Raw genomic sequence first — 18,208 nt, 5'->3', positions numbered from 1 at the left:
ACATCATCCCCTTCATTTATAAGCTATATGTGTGTTCTCGCGTTTCTTCATCCACTGAATTACTGTTAGAAACAAAGGCAAGAGTTGTGTCTCTTGTGTGGGCATTAGGAAGGCAGTTGCCAGCCTCTGGCATAATATGCCCATGTTCTTGCAATATTGGCTAGCTGTTGCCCTCTTATGGCCAGGTAGAACCATCATGGCAGTGACTGGCAAATGCCTTTCCCCTGCAGACAGAAGAGCAGAAATAAGAGGCCAATTCAAGACACGGAACAAATAGAAGTTAAGACAGACTACAGCTGCCATTGCTGTGTTAGGGAGAATATGTTGAGTGTTCAAGCAAGGAGGTATGTATTAAGCAAGCAAGCAGTGAGACAAGGGAGAGGCAAAGAAAGGCCAGAGGGGCTCTTTGAATAATGTAACAGGGCAGCGGACCCATGCCCTGCCGTCCTAGTAACATATGAGAGAATCAAATAGATCAGGCTTTGCAGCAAATTTTAAACGAGAAAGGAACATCCAGCTCTGCATTCAGAATAACAAAGGCAAACAAAGGCTAGGCTCTGAAGCCAGCGTGAGATGGAATAAGAGGGACCAGACTCATCGTGAGAGGCTGGCCAGGCCCTCGCAGGGGCGCTAGGGGGCAGCCCACATAGCGGGCTGCCCCTCTGGCCACCCCCTGGGTCCACATACACCCCACCTACTAGGCATCCCCCGGGTCCGACACACCCGGCCGCGGACCTGGGGAGTGCTTATAAGGAGGTGGGCTTGCGCTCGCTCATCCTCGTGGTTTGCTGTATCCTCCACCCCCGGAGGACAGTCAACGCAGCAACATCACACACCTGGTCCCTCTACTCCCATAACAGGGCTTACTCAGAGGTACAAACAAGATTTCCTCTTTCTTTGAAACCTCCATCCTTCCATTCCAAGAGACACACACATCTCCTTGCCCCCACACAAAAAAAGTAGCAACTTGCAGTTGGTAGAAAAGGCTGCAACTCCTTTATTTGGCAGGAGTCCACTTACAGGTGATCTGCCTCTTAACGAGCTGGCGTCCTAGCTGTGGCCCACTGGAAGTAATTGTTATTTCCTTTCTCTTACCATGAGCTCACAGTCAGATGAAAAATCCAGAAACGCAACATACAAAGACATGTTCTTTGCTGCTGCATCCTTTAAATGTTCTTCTGTTTTCTTTTCATCTTTTCTCCTGTTTTATGCAGTGATATTTGTAATTTAATACGTACTGCTATTTTAATTCTAATTTTGTGAAAAGTCAAGTTCTTTGAATAAAACACAATAAATAAATAAATAAACAAAGCAAAGTCCTCAAGATGTCCCCTGCACCCCCCAGATTTTATGTGTCTCCTACGCCCCTGATTGCACGTGCAGTGTAGCGTGTGCGCCTAGCATTCATTCGGACATTGGTTGTCAGGTGCAGTTTTGACAAAAGAGAGGTGCGGATTAATGTTGATCCCCAGCTCTTAATCAGACTGCCTCTTTAAAAAAGAATGAGCATGAATTTAGATAAATGAGGATTTACTTAGCGAACTGCATGAAGTAAGAATGGGTGGACTGGAACCAATATTATTGGAAATCCTCTAAAACAAATGGTGTTCTAAAGCTTCTGCACTGACTGGAGCCACGAGCAGCTGAATACCAAAACCATTTGAAAACACTCCTAAAAGTGACAAGAAGTCGAGGTGAAATATCACAACATTTGATGGTTGATTGGCAACCGATGGCAATAGGATCAGGGGAGGCATTCACTGGCTTTATATCGAAAACAACATCCAGTGCATCGCACAATTAGCATCATTTTAAATCAGCACCCCCGGCACCAACCTTGCAAACACTCCTCTTGACCCACCCATTGGATTTTTCATGGGATTTATGTCTTGGAAAACACATTGTGACTCAGGTCGAGAAGCCCTTCTGGTGCATAGTCAAACAGTTCTAGGCAGTTGGTTCAAAATCAAATGCCACAAGAAGGAACGTCTGATACTTCCTTTAACTGTATCCGTTTAAATCAGGATTGCCGTTCTTAAATGTCCTTACAATGCCTTGGATTGCGACTTGAAACACACACGTGTATCATAAGCGGGTAATTGTAAACCAAAGAAGCCTTCATGAATCTGCTGTAAATGGAATGATCTTGATACAGGTTTGCAACTGTGCACATAATGGACAAGTGCGGCCTTGTCCGTTTGCCACCTCCAGAACAATTGTGCCGCATAGAGCAATGGAAAATGACTCATGGAACTTAATCTGAACTGTGTGACAGCTGAAATACTGTTATCACACATGGACTGGTTTAGAGGCTGTGGTAGCAATCTGGTATCAATGACCAGTCTACTACCTTTACATCAATTTTAATACAGTGTGCTCTGCCTCTAATGGTGGCATATGGAGAGATCGGCTGATTCCCCCGCGAAACTAGGAACCCCTCTAGGAAGGAAGGGCTTTGTGGTAGGAAATGCCACACATGAGTTTAGTGGACAAAGGGAAGGCATGTAGCACCACCAAATATGATGCAGTGGTGGGGGGCAACACCCGCTCGCCTAATTCTTATTCCCACGACCCACATGTTTCTGTTATCAGCCTTGATGCCAGAAGCAGGATTGCTGGCCATGGTATGGTGTCGAGGGAGATTGGAGGCAGGAATATTAACTAATTGTGTACCAGTTTGACAGCCAACCATCATGTTAGACTATGAATAGACTTTGACTTGGCTGGTTGGAAGATACCACCTCCTATGGCTTACATTAAAATCGTAGAATTGTATTAGAATATTAAAAGAAATATACATTCTGTTTGAAAATCCTCCGATTTCTGAAGTGCACATCCAACCTAAAAATAAGAACACATTATGCAACCCGATGAACGTTTGACAACAGGACAATCATGGCAAACCAAATCAGCCAGGCAAACTGATGTGCACTTACACACTTTTCTTCTAATCGAACTGCAAGGCAGTGTATTAAGAGTTTCCTATCATCGTTGTGTCTACTTTCCTCATATACACACTCCATTTATCACACAAATGAAATGATGAAATTATTTTTTGCGAAAGAGGCCTGGAGGGATAGCAGTGATCATTCAAGGCTTCTTCTCTGGAAAGAACTGGAGGGCCAAATAAGGGTCCTACCAAGTCTTAAGATATTCAAGAAATACATAATAACCATATTTTCAGAAAACTCACGGCCCAAATCTCCTGGGATTGTAGGGCCACCCCTTGCCCCCTGCCGATAAGGATCGGACCCATCAGACCAAGCCCGGATGATCTTTCAGTCAAGCCCTATGACAAAGAAATCCTCACTAGGTTCTTAACCTTTTGTCTATTCTAGTGCTTTAAAGCGGGCACACAGAAACAGGACGGACAATCAGTTCTATTATGCTTTTCAGTTGTGTTATGTAGAGCAATGGAAATACCGTGTACTCACTTGCTTTTTCTTGTAGAAGCCCTTCTTGTCACAGTTTGGAAGATGAAACCCCCGTGGACTCAAAACATTCATGATCTTGAGCTGGTTTAAGATGCTTTCCACTTCCCTTCGACAAGGGCCCTGACAATGCATTTGCAAAGAAAGAGAAAAGGCGAATGAATCACGTGAATGGCCAAAAGACTTGTCTCAGATTGCAAAAACGCTAGCAGGCCAGCACAAGTCGGGGTCCATTATTAAAGTGGGATTCTTTGCTACACCAGGACCTATAAAGGCGAAGACACTTCATTTATGTTTTCCCAACAGCAGACTAAAAGCCATGATACATACAGCAAGCTATTATGCGATTGTTATAATACAGCTCAGCTAATTGGGTCACAGGAACTACCAGGAAATGACCTTCTCGCTGTAAGGCCATTGCTTCGCTGAACGCCGCAATGTACAATGCGTACGGGCTGGTTTCTCATGAAACGGCTTTACGAGCACACAATGGTAAGCCTGAAGCTTTGTGTTCTTCTAGTCTCTTGCATTCAACAGCGAGAAAGAACTTGAAACCACCTGTGGTCCACAGCGTCTGGTGCAGGCCTCTTACCTCATCATGACCGAATGCTAAGGCTCCTCTGGTGGAAGAGCCAGCCGAGCAATGTCGACATGCATCAGGAAAAGTGCCAGGCTATTAAAATGTGCAATTTGTTAACAGGCTCAAGGGGGTTACTAATCCAATAATAACCTATCCAGGGCATTTAGTGCGCCACCAAATGACATTTAACGTGCATGGGAACTGTAACCAGCTGGAAAACGCCACGCACCACTACTGTGGGGCCACTTGTACATCATGTACTTGCCTAGAGTATGTCTGTGAACAATTGCAGTGTAAGAATTGAAGTAGGGAAACCGAGCCTGTACAGGGTGTCTCGAGAATGGATTGTGCCATACCTTCCCCCTTGGTGCGGAGTGTGTGGACAAAGTGTGTGGCATTTCGTGTTTGCCAAAAGAGCTGCTCACCTGGAGTCGAAAGGTCTGCATTTAATTGATAGCAAGGAACACATGCCAACAAACCAGTTACCTTCAGCATGACACCCCTTAAGAGTAAAATGTACCCGCTAACACTGCCTTCTGGAGAGGAGCCTCCTTCCAACTGGTGAGTCACCCTTCGATTGGGTGCTTCATGTGGGGAGTGAATATTGTGTGAACATCGGTAAAATTGTTAAGCCCCGCTGTGCAACCCGGGCAATTTGGGGGCTAAGGGTCCTATACAAAGGGCTATATTCCCCAAGAGCATAATCCTCGGGTAGAGAATTAGAAGAAAAAGTTGTGAGTGCAATGTAATAACAAACATCCAAATTCCCAAGCACCTAAAACATTTACACAGATGCTGATTAAGAGTTATTACTTGGGCAACATTCATTCAACCCTAACTCCCCCAAGCACCCTATGCCCCAATTGTCTCACCTCGTCTCATCTTCGTTTCCGGACACTTGTGTCACTTTCTTGGAAGTTCATTTTATGCAGTGACTTGTGGAGGCACACTGCTGTTGATTTATCCAGGCAGACCTGCTTAAAGGCCTGATTCACAGACCTGTTTTATAATGGCACAAACCCTTTGGAAAACACTTTCTCAATCAGGCCCAAACTCTTTTAAATGTTCTTTATTGGGAGGAAACAAAATAATTGTAAGACGGGAATCAAGTATTGCCCTCTTTCACTGGCATTTAACCTTTAAATTTTGTATTTCCGATTCTGTAGTTTGTTACTTTTTTTTGTAAAATTGAATTTTCATTCAACGAGCTCAGGCCTTTCCAATGTAGCTTTTAATGACACGTATTGTGCATTGTCGATTGCTGTATCTTCGAGCAGTTGCTTTTGGTTTCTTATCCCACCTGCACTTTAAAAAATGTTTTTACATTTGGCAGCGTGGTGTGGGCCTATGCTTTGATTCAGAAATTCAAGATGCGGTCTTCATAATGAAAGGTATTTTTTATTACCAATCATCATGCAAGACTTTTTTTCTTGGAACAACTATATGGGTCTGATTCACGACGCCATTTATGATGGTGCACTACCATTGAAACATTTTATGATGGTCCAATCCCATTGAAAAATGTTATGTGAATCAGGCCCTCTGCGTCCAAACGTCTTTCGGATATTCTGGTCTTTGGTGTTTTTATTATTTATTTGTATCTATTAAGGTGCATTTAGGAGGCACTGGGCGTCCTTTCTAACACAGCATAGAAAATAGTACAAAATCATTATTGTATTATTATTTATTTATATACCGGGTACTAAAACAATTAAAACAATTTCTTCCTCGTGCGTTTTGTAACAACTGCAACATGCCTCCCCTCTGCACTCACCTCATGTTGGAACAAAGGTAATTCATACATTTATTGCAGGTTTTTCAAACACAAACATAAAATCATGGCTGCTGCTTCGGTTTGTTTTTAGTGTGTGTTGGAGATTGGAAAGGTTGCCAGGTTGCTCTGGACTGTCTAGGGCAAAAGCCGGCAGCTGCACAGGCTGCATTCACAGGGGCCACTCAGGGCAAAGAGTCGGTGGTTTAACTCCTAATGAAGTGTGAAGACCACATGACTGCAACTGGCAATTCCCAGCAGCAAGTTCAGTAACAACACTGCAGGTCTATTCTGAAGCCAGTGGTCTCGGTTGTCACGAGTACCTAAAACCACAGGGTTTAGAATAGAACCAGAGCTGTTTGGAATCTGCCACGGGCCAGTTTAATACACAAGGCTTTTCAGGGTTCAAAACGTTATAATCTCACTTTGTGCGAAGCTGAAGCCTGTGCGTTTTTTCTTGGAGGAAAGGTAAGGTGTTTAGGGCACACAACACAAGCTGGTTCTTCTTAGGTTCTGAAACAACTCTGACATAATCCCATACCATTGTTTCTTTAAAGCAAGTACTGTTAAGTTGTACTCCCCGATTTTCGTCAGGGTGCAAAATGGTATGGAAGAGTTAAAATGTGTGTTGGGTTTTGTTGTTCTACCACATTTTGGATCACATTACAGACAAGGAGCAAATCCACATGTTTTGCTCTGCACTGTGCATTTATGGCTATGTGCAGTGAATGCAAATGCATCTTTGCCCCATCATTATGCTAAAAGGGCGGTGTCGCACAGACCCCTATGGGTACGAGCTTTTTCATATATGCTAAGAGCAGGCAGGAACATACAGATCCACTATATTGGCATTGTCATGATTTTCCATAGCAGTTACTCTAACCAATTTCCACAGCGTGGAAGTGCGTGCACAGCCGAGACCAGAGGTTTCACTGAATGATGCGTTTTTAGGCACAGTGTCAAACTGGATATTAAATTATGCCTCCTATTGTAAACGATTGTATGTATATTGACCTACGCCAAGTTGCTTAAAACTGTACGCGAATAACTCTCTACGGCAAGGTCTTGACCTTAGAAATTGATGTAGGCCGTCATCTTGAATCAAACCGCCATTTTAGGTTCTCTTGTTGTGTAAAAGTCACCCTGTACATCAAAATGGTGGACAATGCCATTCCGAATAGAATCTAGGTCGTTTTGACCTCTGTACAGCTAATGCATAACTTGCCTACAGGCCACTTGTTATGGTCGTGAACTGAGACCTTGTCCTTCTGTTGACCTGCATGTAAATGGATTAGCTGTATCAACGGAACTGATCTATGCACATACTGATGAATAAATTAGAGTTGACCTGGCAGAGACCCTAGACCAGTAATACATTCATGGAATGGTTAACCCGCGAAGGGGTTGGACAACAGGCTGGAGAAATGTATAAAAGCCTGAATGTCCCAATGTACAGTCTCTCACTGAATACATCGAACCCCGTTGAAGTTCGTTGTTTTGTACTGAGGGCCGATAGCTATCCGATCTGTCATTTGACTTTGTCATTGCTTGACCTTAAAATAAAGCACTTTGTATGTTCCTTGGTAACTGGTGTTTGGTGTGTTTCCTTTGGGTTTCCCAGCCTCATATTATTTTTCTCTTTTCACAGTTGGCGCCTGAATAGGGACTCTCAAGATTGATGCCGGACCATTAAAGGTTGACGCATGCTATCGGACCAGGATCGGATGGTGTGATACTATGGGCCTGACTGAACGAGACGCGACACCTCTACAGCGCTGCACGATCCGATCTTTGGACGATAGCCGTGCAGTCTGAGATGGCATCTTGACGAGGGTCCACTTTTGAGGCGGGCAGATTTGCCGAAATCACCAAACACAAGGTAAAATTTGTTAGGTAAATTCTTTGATAAACCATACGGTCCTCCTTAGGATTGGTCAGGTGAGTCGTGACCCGACTCTTAATTTAACCCTGACAATTTGAATGTGGCGCATTGTATCTGCAGACACAATTATTGACCAGGTAACCCCAAGTTTTTGATAGACACTGGAGCACAGAAGCGCTCCATTGATCATTCACAGGTTCCAAACATTCCACTGTCAGGGCAAACCAATGTCTCCGTAGGGTTTTCTGGCACATCAGTCATTTGTCCAGTTTCTTTGCCGGTACCTATTTCTTTGGGTCCCTTTACGGACCACTGTCCATTTCTTTTTACTTCAAATTGTGGAGAGAATTTGTTGGGGTTGAATCTGTTGAAGGAATTAAATGCAGTAATTCATTGTTCATCTGATGGATTGCGTTTGACGATTTCACCACAGCAGTTTTCTGTTTCACAATTTTTGACTAGACCTTTGCCACCAGAATTCAGTAATGTCCCGGAGTGTTTGTGGGTGGCTGACGACAATGATGTCGGTGTTCTACAGATTGAGCCTGTTAGAATAGTCTTGAAACATGGTATTAATCTGCCACTTATCCCGCAGTATAAGATCTGGGTTGAAGGTGAGCGAGCTTTGAAGACCATTGTTTCCGATTTTGTGCATCGCGGGGTGATTGAGGAGATTACAGGAAGTTTGTGCAATAGTTCGATCCTACCCGTGTACAAAAAAGGCGATAATGCTATTCCGTTTCGTTTTATAATTGATTTGCGTGCCATCAATAGAGTTGTCTCTCCACAATTTCCAATTGTGCCTTATGTGACGACGATATTAACTATGATTCCAGCTACGGCTTCTTACTTCAGTGTTGTGGACCTGAAGAATGCTTTCTTCAGTATCCCTATACACAAGGACAGTAGATATTTGTTCGCGTTCACCTTAGAGGGACGCTCGTTCACATTTACTTGTGCACCTCGAGGTTACACCGAGAGTCCTAGCATTTATAGTAGGGCCTTGAAAGAACAGCTTCATACTCTTGAATTACCCCCTACTTTTACGCTGCTTTAGTACGTGACTTGATGACTTGATGACTTGCTTTTAGCAGCAGATTCTGAGAGCTCTTGTAAAGAGGGCACTGCATTGTTGCTCATCCATCTAGCTAAGTATGGTCACAAAGCTTTGCTTAAAAAGTTTCAATATTGTTGCCAGGAGGTCGCCTATTTAGGCTACCTCCTGTCAAAGGAGGGAAGAAGATTGACACCTGAAAGAATAAAACACATTTCTGGCATGTCTGTCCCAAGTACACAGAAGGAAGTCAGAGCCTTAATAGATATGGCTTCTTACTGTAGGTTATGAATCCCAAACTTTTCACTAGTGATAAAACCGATGTTGGCTTTGACAAAAAAGGGCATTTCTTCGCCATTGCTATGGAAATCGGAACATCAACAATCATTTGAGATTCTCAAGACTGCATTATGCTCTGCACCGGTTTTGGGTACACCAAATTATAACAAGGCCTTTGTGTTGTTTGTGCATGAATGTGATGGATGTGCTTTGGCTGTATTAACGCAGGTACATGGAGGGAAGAATAGGCCGTGCGGTTACTACTCTTCCGCCCTTGATCCTGTCGCATGCGCTTTTGCCAAGATGTTTGCGAACTGTCGCTGCTGCTGCCGTGTCTGTAAAACAGAGTGAGGGAATGGTCCTAGGCCATGATCTAACCCTGATGGTGCCTCCCTCTGTAGATGTTCTATTGAACAAAACTCAAACGCAACACCTCACTTCCGCACGATTGACGAGATATGAATTGATTTTGTTTGCTCCCCACATACAAATTAGGAGGTGTTGTGTTCTTAATCTGGCAGAACTCCTACCTTTCCCGCAAAATACTGTTTGCGGTGATGATGAGTCACATGACTGCCTGTATACTACTGAACAAGAAACAAAGGGCAGAATTGATCTTAAGGACACTCCTTTGGATAATGCGCATGGGGAGCTATTTTGTGATGGCTCCTGTTTCAAACTTCCGGATGGTACATCCACAGCTGCTTATGCAGTCACTATATTAAGTACGGTTGAAGAGACCAAGTGAATTACACATAACTCCGCGCAGGCCGCAGAGATTATAGCATTAACCCGAGCTTGAGAGCTTTCCGAAGGGCTAACGGTGAATATATATACTGATAGTCAGTATGCTTTTGGGGTGGCTCACAACTTTGGGAGACTTTGGTCAGAGAGAGGGTTTCTACCTTCACATGGGACCAAGATTCAGCATGTCCCCCTGATAGTACAATTGCTCTCGGCGCTCGCGCTCCCTAGTCAGTTAGCGATCATAAAATGCGCATCGCAAGATCACAGACGATGTAGGAAAAGGGAATGCTTTCCCTGATCAGATAGCCAGACAAACTGCCACAGATCTTCGCACAGAAATGTATGCTCTAAGAGAAACTAGGGATGTCTATTTAATGGACGAGGATATTGGGTCTGTGCGGGATATCCAAGCTGATGCCACAATGGAAGAATCTAAGAAATGGGCTGAAGGCTTGGGGAAATTAGATGATGATGGGTGTTGGGTGGACACAGTTGAAGGGAAATGGTTACTTCCTAATGCCTACATAGTCATGATGGTTACTATGGCACATGGTCCCACACATGTGTGTGCTGAACAGATTACGAAAATGTTAGAGAAAGTCTGGGTAAATGATAAGATTTTGAAAATTGGTCAGCATTATGTCCAAAATTGCATGATTTGCCTACAGCACAATGTGGGGATGGTAACTCCAAGGGGTAGCTTTGGGCCTCCTTCTGTCCCGTTTGAAGTGATTCATTTTGATTTTATTGAGATGGAGCGGTGCAATATTTTAAAATATGTCCTTGTGGTCATTCGTGCCTTTAATAAATGGGTTGAGGCTTTCCCTGTCAAAGATGCTACAGCCATGACCACTGCGAAAATTATGATAAAGGAGTACTTCTCGCGGTTTGGGTTGCCAAGAGTCATTTGGTCAGACAATGGTCCACATTTTGTTGCTGCTGTAATTTTACAGATATGTACGGCACTACATATTGATAAGCGATTTCATTCGGCTAGACATCCTCAAAGTGCCGGGTTGGTCGAGAGACATAACGGTATCCTAAAGAACAAACTCGCTAAGACGTGTGCCGGTACCAAACTAAAATGGCCGGACGCCTTACCGATCGTGTTACTAGCCATGAGCACTACCCCTCAAACTAAGACTGGGTTCTCTCCATTTAAGGTGGTGATGGGGAGACCTGGCAATATTTGGGGTCTTCCGAAACCTAAAGCACTGAGAAATGTTGAGAATGTATTGCTTTCAGACTACTGTAACCAGTTGACTAAAAATCTGTATTTCATTTATCATCAGGTACGATCAGCTTTACCTGTACGCTGCGAGGGCCCAGGACACAACATCCGGCCTGGAAGCTGGATCCTGGTGAGAGCATACAAGCGGTCCTCTTGCCTCGCGCCTTGCTGGCGGGGACCATTCCAGGTCTTGTTGGTCACCTAAACGGCTGTGCGGTGTGCGGTGGCTGGAAAGAAGAACTGGATACATGCAACGCATGTCAAGAAACTTCCTCACCCGACGCGGCACGTTACAGAAGAAACAGAACCCCTCACTAACGCTGCAATCAATGATCCTGAAGCAGCAAATAGCACTGTGAGTGAGTCAGAGAATCTCTCTAAGCCCGTGGGGCTTGGGGAACCGTCCATTTTGTCTCCACACTCTTTGGAAAAGTCATTTCCGGAAACCATTGCTCCGAATTCTGCAACTTCCGTTGTCTCTGATATGTTGCTTCCCTCAGGAAGTGACGTTACCTTATTTCCGGATCAAACAGTACCGGGAACCACCAGATATAATCTTCGGCAGAGAAAATAGACCTACGGCATGGTTCGACTGTGCATTTAAACAAAAAAAGGAAAGGATCATCAAGGGCTTGCTTTTGCCCAAATTTGAGAAAGGGGGTTCTGCCAGCTAGGGTTGGGGAAGGACTAAGAAGCTGCGCGACCGGGGGGTCACCAGCAACGAACATTGGGGTTTCCATCCGAAGACTACGACGCCTGCCACCGCTACTGCCAGTATTGGACTTGTAAATAAGGGGGTGACCAACTTGAACAATGAACAATGTGCCTGGGCCCCGAAAACGTATTGCTGTGTTTTGATAATAATTGGGGTTTTTATAGTAACTGCTTTAGGATTCTGGTACGTCGAGGAGATTTATCCTCTAGAGCCTCTTTTGCCAACTGAAATTGTACCTACTGTTTTTACTTCTTTTGTACATTTGCATACTCTGTCACCTAGGGACTCTCAGCATAGACAGAAGTATCACAATAATACTATGATGCTGATTATGAATTCGACACATGCCATTTTTAACAAAACCAATTGTTGGGTCTGCTCGCATGTACCGCACCATGGGGATAAGGGGCTAGGTTGGTATATTCATCCCTTACCTTTGACGACTGCTTGTTATGCCTCTTAGAGCACTGTTCTTTGGCCGATGGAATGATAGCATCTCGGGGAATTTTGATGGAACTAATTTGAACAATTTTGAAAAACTTGTTCTGACTCCCCTGGAATGTTCGCTTTTCGCAAATAGGAGAAAACTCAACGTTTCTTCAATTAGTGCTTCTGATAGACTATCTCGTCCTTTCCAATCTTTGGTTTCCTTTAAAATGGCTCCGATAGGCAATAAGGATGCCGTGCCTCCTTCTTACTCTGTTATCCATAGCCCCGATTCAGTTTCTTTCTGCATACAGAGGAATGGTACCCGGTCAATGGGAGATTTTAAAGGCTGTGCCAACGTTGAAAATTTGACTGGGGAAGACAGACCTTTGTATGTGGGCAAACCTGTCTATTTCGTTTGCGGTAATGTAGCATTTCCATGGTTGCCCAGGGATTGGCAGGGATTGTTATTTAGGGATCCTGTTACCTGGGGTATTCATAGCAAGCACTTTGGAAGTTTCAAAGGCTCGTCCACGGCGGGACGAGAATGGTGATACCCCCGCACAAGTGATGGGAGATATAGCAAAATCAGTTGTGCCATTTTGGGGGCAGATAGCAAATTCCGAAGACATCAGGAGACTAGCGAGAGTACTGGAGAGAACCATCAACCGGACCACAGATATACTCTATAACATGACATTAGAGCAGGAAGCAATAAGATTAGTAGCACTCCAGAGTCGGATGGCATTAGATGTCATTCTGGCTGAACATGGTGGAGTATGTAAATTAGTGGGGTCCGCTTACTGTGTTTTTGTACCAGACTCCTCCCCAACCATTTTCAAAGCAATTCAGAATCTGCACGTCCTTAGCTCAGAAGTGCATGTTCCCGAGGGGAACTGGAATCTTAGTGCTTGGTTTTGGGATTTCTTGCGATCTTGGTGTTGGAAGGTACTTTCAGTTTTGTTGATCATTTTGGGAGTTCTGCTATTCCTTTGTTGTTGTATCCAATGTCTGCCTAGTATATGTTCGATGCTAGGGGGATGTTGTGCTCAGGCGATAGGTACAATAGGACAAAAAGTATATGCCCCGGATAAAACTTCCAAGGCGTATGTGTTAAAAGAGATCTTAGTGAACGACCTGATGGCCATAGATATCTCTGACAGCGATTCAGGGTGTATGGACGATGACGTATGGAGTTACTTGCAAGTAGTTCAGAAGTAGTTTTAGCACTTGGCATAGGCCAAAAGGGTTTTTTTTCAAACTGGATATTAAATTATGCCTCCTATTGTAAACGATTGTATGTATATTGACCTACGACAAGTTGCTTAAAACTGTACGCGAATAACTCTCTACGGCAAGGTCTTGACCTTAGAAATTGATGTAGGCCGTCATCTTGAATCAAACCGCCATTTTAGGTTCTCTTGTTGTGTAAAAGTCACCATGTACATCAAAATGGTGGACGATGCCATTCCGAATAGAATCTAGGTCGTTTTGACCTCTGTACACCTAATGTATAACTTGCCTACAGGCCACTTGTTAGGGTCGTGAACTGAGACCTTGTCCTTCTGTTGACCTGCATGTAAATGGATTACCTTTATCAACGGAACTGATCTATGCACATACTGATGAATACATTAAAGTTGACCTGGCAGAGACCCTAGACCAGTAATACTTTCATGGAATGGTTCACCCGCAAAGGGGTTGGACAACAGGCTGGAGAAATGTATAAAAGCCTTAATGTGCAGTCTCTCACTGAATACATCGAACCCCGTTGAAGTTTGTTGTGTTGTACTGAGGGCCGATAGCTATCCGATCTGTCATTTGACTTTGTCATTGCTTGACCTTAAAATAAAGCACTTTGTATGTTCCTTTGTAACCAGTGTTTGGTGTGTTTCCTTTGGGTTTCCCGGCCTCATATTATTTTTCTCTTTTCACAAGGGGATCCTGGGTGGATCTGCATCAGTTCTTGTTGAGCAATCTCCCAAACTGTGACCCCCAATAGCTTTATCAGGAAGGCACTGATACCCTCTGATAATATTTTGAATCAATCGCAGTGTGAGGTATTTTACCATCCGCAGCGTGGGTGTGCTCTCGCCTGGCTTTTTTCAAATGTTATATGAAATTGAATGACTGTAGATCAGCCTCCGGAAAATGTGTGGGGCTAATCTGCACACATTTTCCTATGCTCACCACACGACATACACATAGTGTACTCTGGGTGGACACGGCCTACAGGCACTGTCCTGCGTCATATTTAGTTGGGATATGACAGCTAAGAGTACACCATGTCTTCTAAGAAGGGGGGTGGGTAAAACCTCCCTCCTGCCATGGCCAGCCTAATTAACTATCAACGGCTCCATGGATCCACCCTGTTCTTTTGTTGAGCCCTGCAGAATAGTGGCAGCGATTAACATAATTAATATACTAATAGATTATAGTTCAAACAGGCCTGTATGGGGCCTGGCTGCCCATGGTTAACAAAAAGATAGGAAACCTCAACAACCTTACACATGTATCTGTGTCAACCTGTAACCAGCTCACACCTCTCAGTATAAAGGACAGTGAACTGTCATGTCTGGGACAGCTGTTTAAAGTAGTCATCCCCACAGGGGGACCCCATTCAGAAGGTACGAGAATGTGGTTTACAGAAGCCAAAAAATCTGGGCATGTTGAAGCTTCAAGGGAGACCTACCGCTTTAATCAGGAATCACAGAGAGCTCAATTAACCAGAGAGATCGCTTTGATTCAAAATAGACAGGAAGAGGGGTGGGATGTAGTATTAAATGTTTTTACGCGTTTACCTTTTCTGTTGCAACACATTCTGGTATGACCTCATGAATATTGGTTCAATACGGTGTAGGCTAAGCCTACCTACACCAATCACAGTGGCCCATTTGGCTTTAAAAGAGGGCTGAGCCCCTCTTTTGGGCAGATCATCTGAAGACATTTCAAGCAGTAGAAAGAAGAACTCAGCATTGGAACCTGGCTAAAGGTACAGTCTGCCTTACATCTTCTTCCAGTGAAGGAAGGGCATGATCTCCAAGAGGGAAGCAAAATCCTCCCTATAACATCTCCCAGGAAAGACAGGGAGATACTGAATCTAGAGGACCCTACAAGCAGCTCCCGAACTGGTACCCAGCCAGCACACTGCGTGCCCTGCTAGGCTCTGCAGCAAGCTTCCTAGGTGGGATATGCCAAAGAGTCTCTGAGCCAAACCAATAACAAGGCAGCTGCCTGCAACACTCTCCTCAGCGTTGGGCTGTCCACCTTAAATGATGACACAAGCCCAGTGAATAAGTTAGGAGGAGTGCATCGACAAGCATCTACTGATGGAATACCTTAAAGGACATTGTTGAGCCCTTTGAGCGGAAACCGACTGCACTGCTGACTGTTGTTACTCCACAGACACTAACGTCGTCCGAGACGTCTCGATCAGTGCTTCAGACCTGCCGACCAGCACTGAGACAAGGATTCCTGACCCCGAGCCATCATTTAGGCCCACCTGCAGCTGTCCATCCAGCCTCGCTCGCCGAACTGCCTGATACCCACATCTGTCTCTCGTCTAGAACTCTTTCTGAGAAGCTGCAAAGCGCCCTGAAACTGACTCGATCACCAAGACCTTGTACAGCACAAGCTACATTGTGGTTCTGTCCCCCTGGTCCTTCTCCGAAGGACTCTAGTGACGTTTTAAAACCCATTTCTCCCTTTGTGTTGAAACCAGGTATCCTTGAACTATTGTGATTAATTACTTTACCAACCACCCTCCAATCAGTATCCAGAGTGCATCCCCTTTCCTTCTTTGAAAATGTCTGTCCTCTGCATTCCTTTACAGGGTGGGTAATATCTTGTAGTGTGCTAGAATTGTTTGTTGTGATAATAATAAAATAGATATTTGTATTGTTAAATGAATTCAATTCAGCAATCCCACTAAGTCAGTGCCTCGTCTGGGACGCCCAAGGGAAGCCCTTATTTATATATTTTTATGACACATTATAATCTGGATGATAAACCCTTATATAACGCCCCTCTCTTTGAATCCCCCTGACCTCACTGAGCCAAGAAGTAGGTTTGTTTTGCAATTTAAATGGTTTATTGAGAAAGTAAAGAATATACATATATATATATATATCACACTTTTATGAATAAATTAATATTTGATAGCCCACTTAGGCATATGACAGTCATCAACAATGGATGATGTTACACTAGCACACTGATTTAATTACTTAGGAGTTAGTATAGGGAGGATAAGGTAGCTGAGAATAGTTTTATGATTTCAAGGAAATGCAATGATGAATAAAAATGCAGTACAGAAATAAACTGATAGGGTTTCACAAGAGATAATATGTTCACTTTTCCCCTTGTGGCAATTCACCCCCCCCCCAATGCAATATAAAGAGATGGAAGTAAAGCACACAGGTTTTTAGGAATACAATCACAATACAATACAAATTCCAGTTCCCCCTAGCAAGCTTAGAGAAACAGGGATGGTTTTAAACACAGGCAAAAGTATTTTTAAATGTGGTATGCAAAGAAGGGAAAAATATGCTAAAAATGATTTTCATTTCCTGTAGGAGGTTCAGAGTAGGTGATAGATATTTAAGATTAGTTCAAGTCACACTTGCGATGCTCAATGAGGGATTAGCAGGTTGAAATGAATTTTAGCAGTTCAAGCAAAAGCGGCTATTTTGACAGGTGAAGAAATTGGGCCAAATCGCGTCGAGCGCGATTACGGAAAAAGGTATAAGGAGTAGGAAGTCGGTTTTAAATCTCGTTCCTAGCACATACAATTCAAAAGATGTGAACGGTTTTGTGAAGGTAGATTTCAGAAATAAGTTTTCAGAATGACATGTGGCGTTTTTACAGATTTGAAGCCACAAGATGGACATAACATTCTAAATGCAGTTCTAGATAAGTTGAAGGGATGGGATAAGATTACTTTAAACCAAGAGATGACTATGCACAGTTCTGGCTGGATACTCAATCCTAACTTTGGACAGGAATGCGCCTTCGTCACGGATCGGGTCAGGATTGGGCTGTGGTTCTCTCTCCAGACAGTCTCTGGCACCGGTTCCGTTCACAGCGTGGCCTCAGGTCTGGGTCCGGCACTGCACAGCGGTCTGGTCTGGGTCTCTCTCAGGTTCCGGATACAGCTCTGCTTACTGGGTCTGGATATGGTTCTGGATACAGCTCTGCTTTCTGGGTGTTTCAGGGACAGGGTTCTAGGCCAGAATCAAACAGCACAGCCTGGCTGTTTAATAGTTTGGTTAAGTTGCTGGATTCTGAGGCCTGCTGAGAAGGATTCAGCTTTTGGACTAGGCCTCTCTGCTGAAAGTTCTGAAATCTGGAGTCTGGTTTTCTAAGTTCTGGTTCTGGAGTCTTCTGGATATTGTCTGGTCCGGCAGAGTGCTTCGCAAGAATTCAGGTGAAGTGGAAAAATGAGTGTCCCTTCCTGGGTCTCAATGACTCCTTTTAGGTCTTTTGAAAGTGGGTGATGATCCTGATAGGCTAAGTAATTCTCTGTGCTCTCACTGGGGAACTAAGTAGTGAGTCAGGATGAGTCAGAGTGATGCTATTTTTATGGCTGGCTGATGTCCCTCCCCTTTGCATTTACTTAGAAAAAACGATTTTTCATAACCACACATGCTTACCAGATACACAAGTTGTTGAAATTACATGTACACATTGCAGATGAATTAAGGTACATTCTTGCCCAACTCTGATCTTCCTAAGAGCTTGGGTTCAGAAATGACAACTTATTTTCATTTTTAGTGGGTTTTGCCATATTGGACTTTTACCCGAAATTACACAGAGGTACACCCCACCTTCTGGGCATATTACAGTAATGTACTAGGTCTCTAGCATAAGCACAGTGTCTGCAATATTCTTAATTCCCGGGGTTTTGCCTCAGAACGTCACAGAGCAACCCGCTGAGTCTTGAACCGTGAGTAGAATTGTCATTTTAAGAATCTCAAAGTTGTACATTTCTGCCATCTGGTTACAATTAGTTATCAGTATTTTTATAAAACATATATTTGCCTTCAATTCAATTCACAAAAGAGTCTGGGTCCGCCCCCAGAAGCTTGGTGAGT

The 18,208-nt window shown here is 43.9% G+C and overlaps 1 protein-coding gene across 1 annotated transcript in view; it reads right to left on the bottom strand.

The window, feature by feature from the left end:
• The window catches only part of IGFBP3 (insulin like growth factor binding protein 3), a 91,014-nt gene that overhangs the window by 42,884 nt on the left and 29,922 nt on the right, over window positions 1-18,208 (bottom strand). The window contains exon 3 of the mRNA XM_069613339.1: window positions 3,435-3,554. Coding sequence (XP_069469440.1) covers window positions 3,435-3,554 — 120 coding nt within the window. The remainder of the gene's footprint in view (window positions 1-3,434; window positions 3,555-18,208) is intronic.

Source organism: Ambystoma mexicanum, chromosome 5p, assembly GCF_040938575.1.
Source record: "Ambystoma mexicanum isolate Mex_15411 chromosome 5p, UKY_AmexF1_1, whole genome shotgun sequence".
Taxonomy (NCBI): Eukaryota; Metazoa; Chordata; class Amphibia; order Caudata; family Ambystomatidae; genus Ambystoma; species Ambystoma mexicanum.
This window is presented reverse-complemented; position numbering and strand designations above follow the sequence as displayed.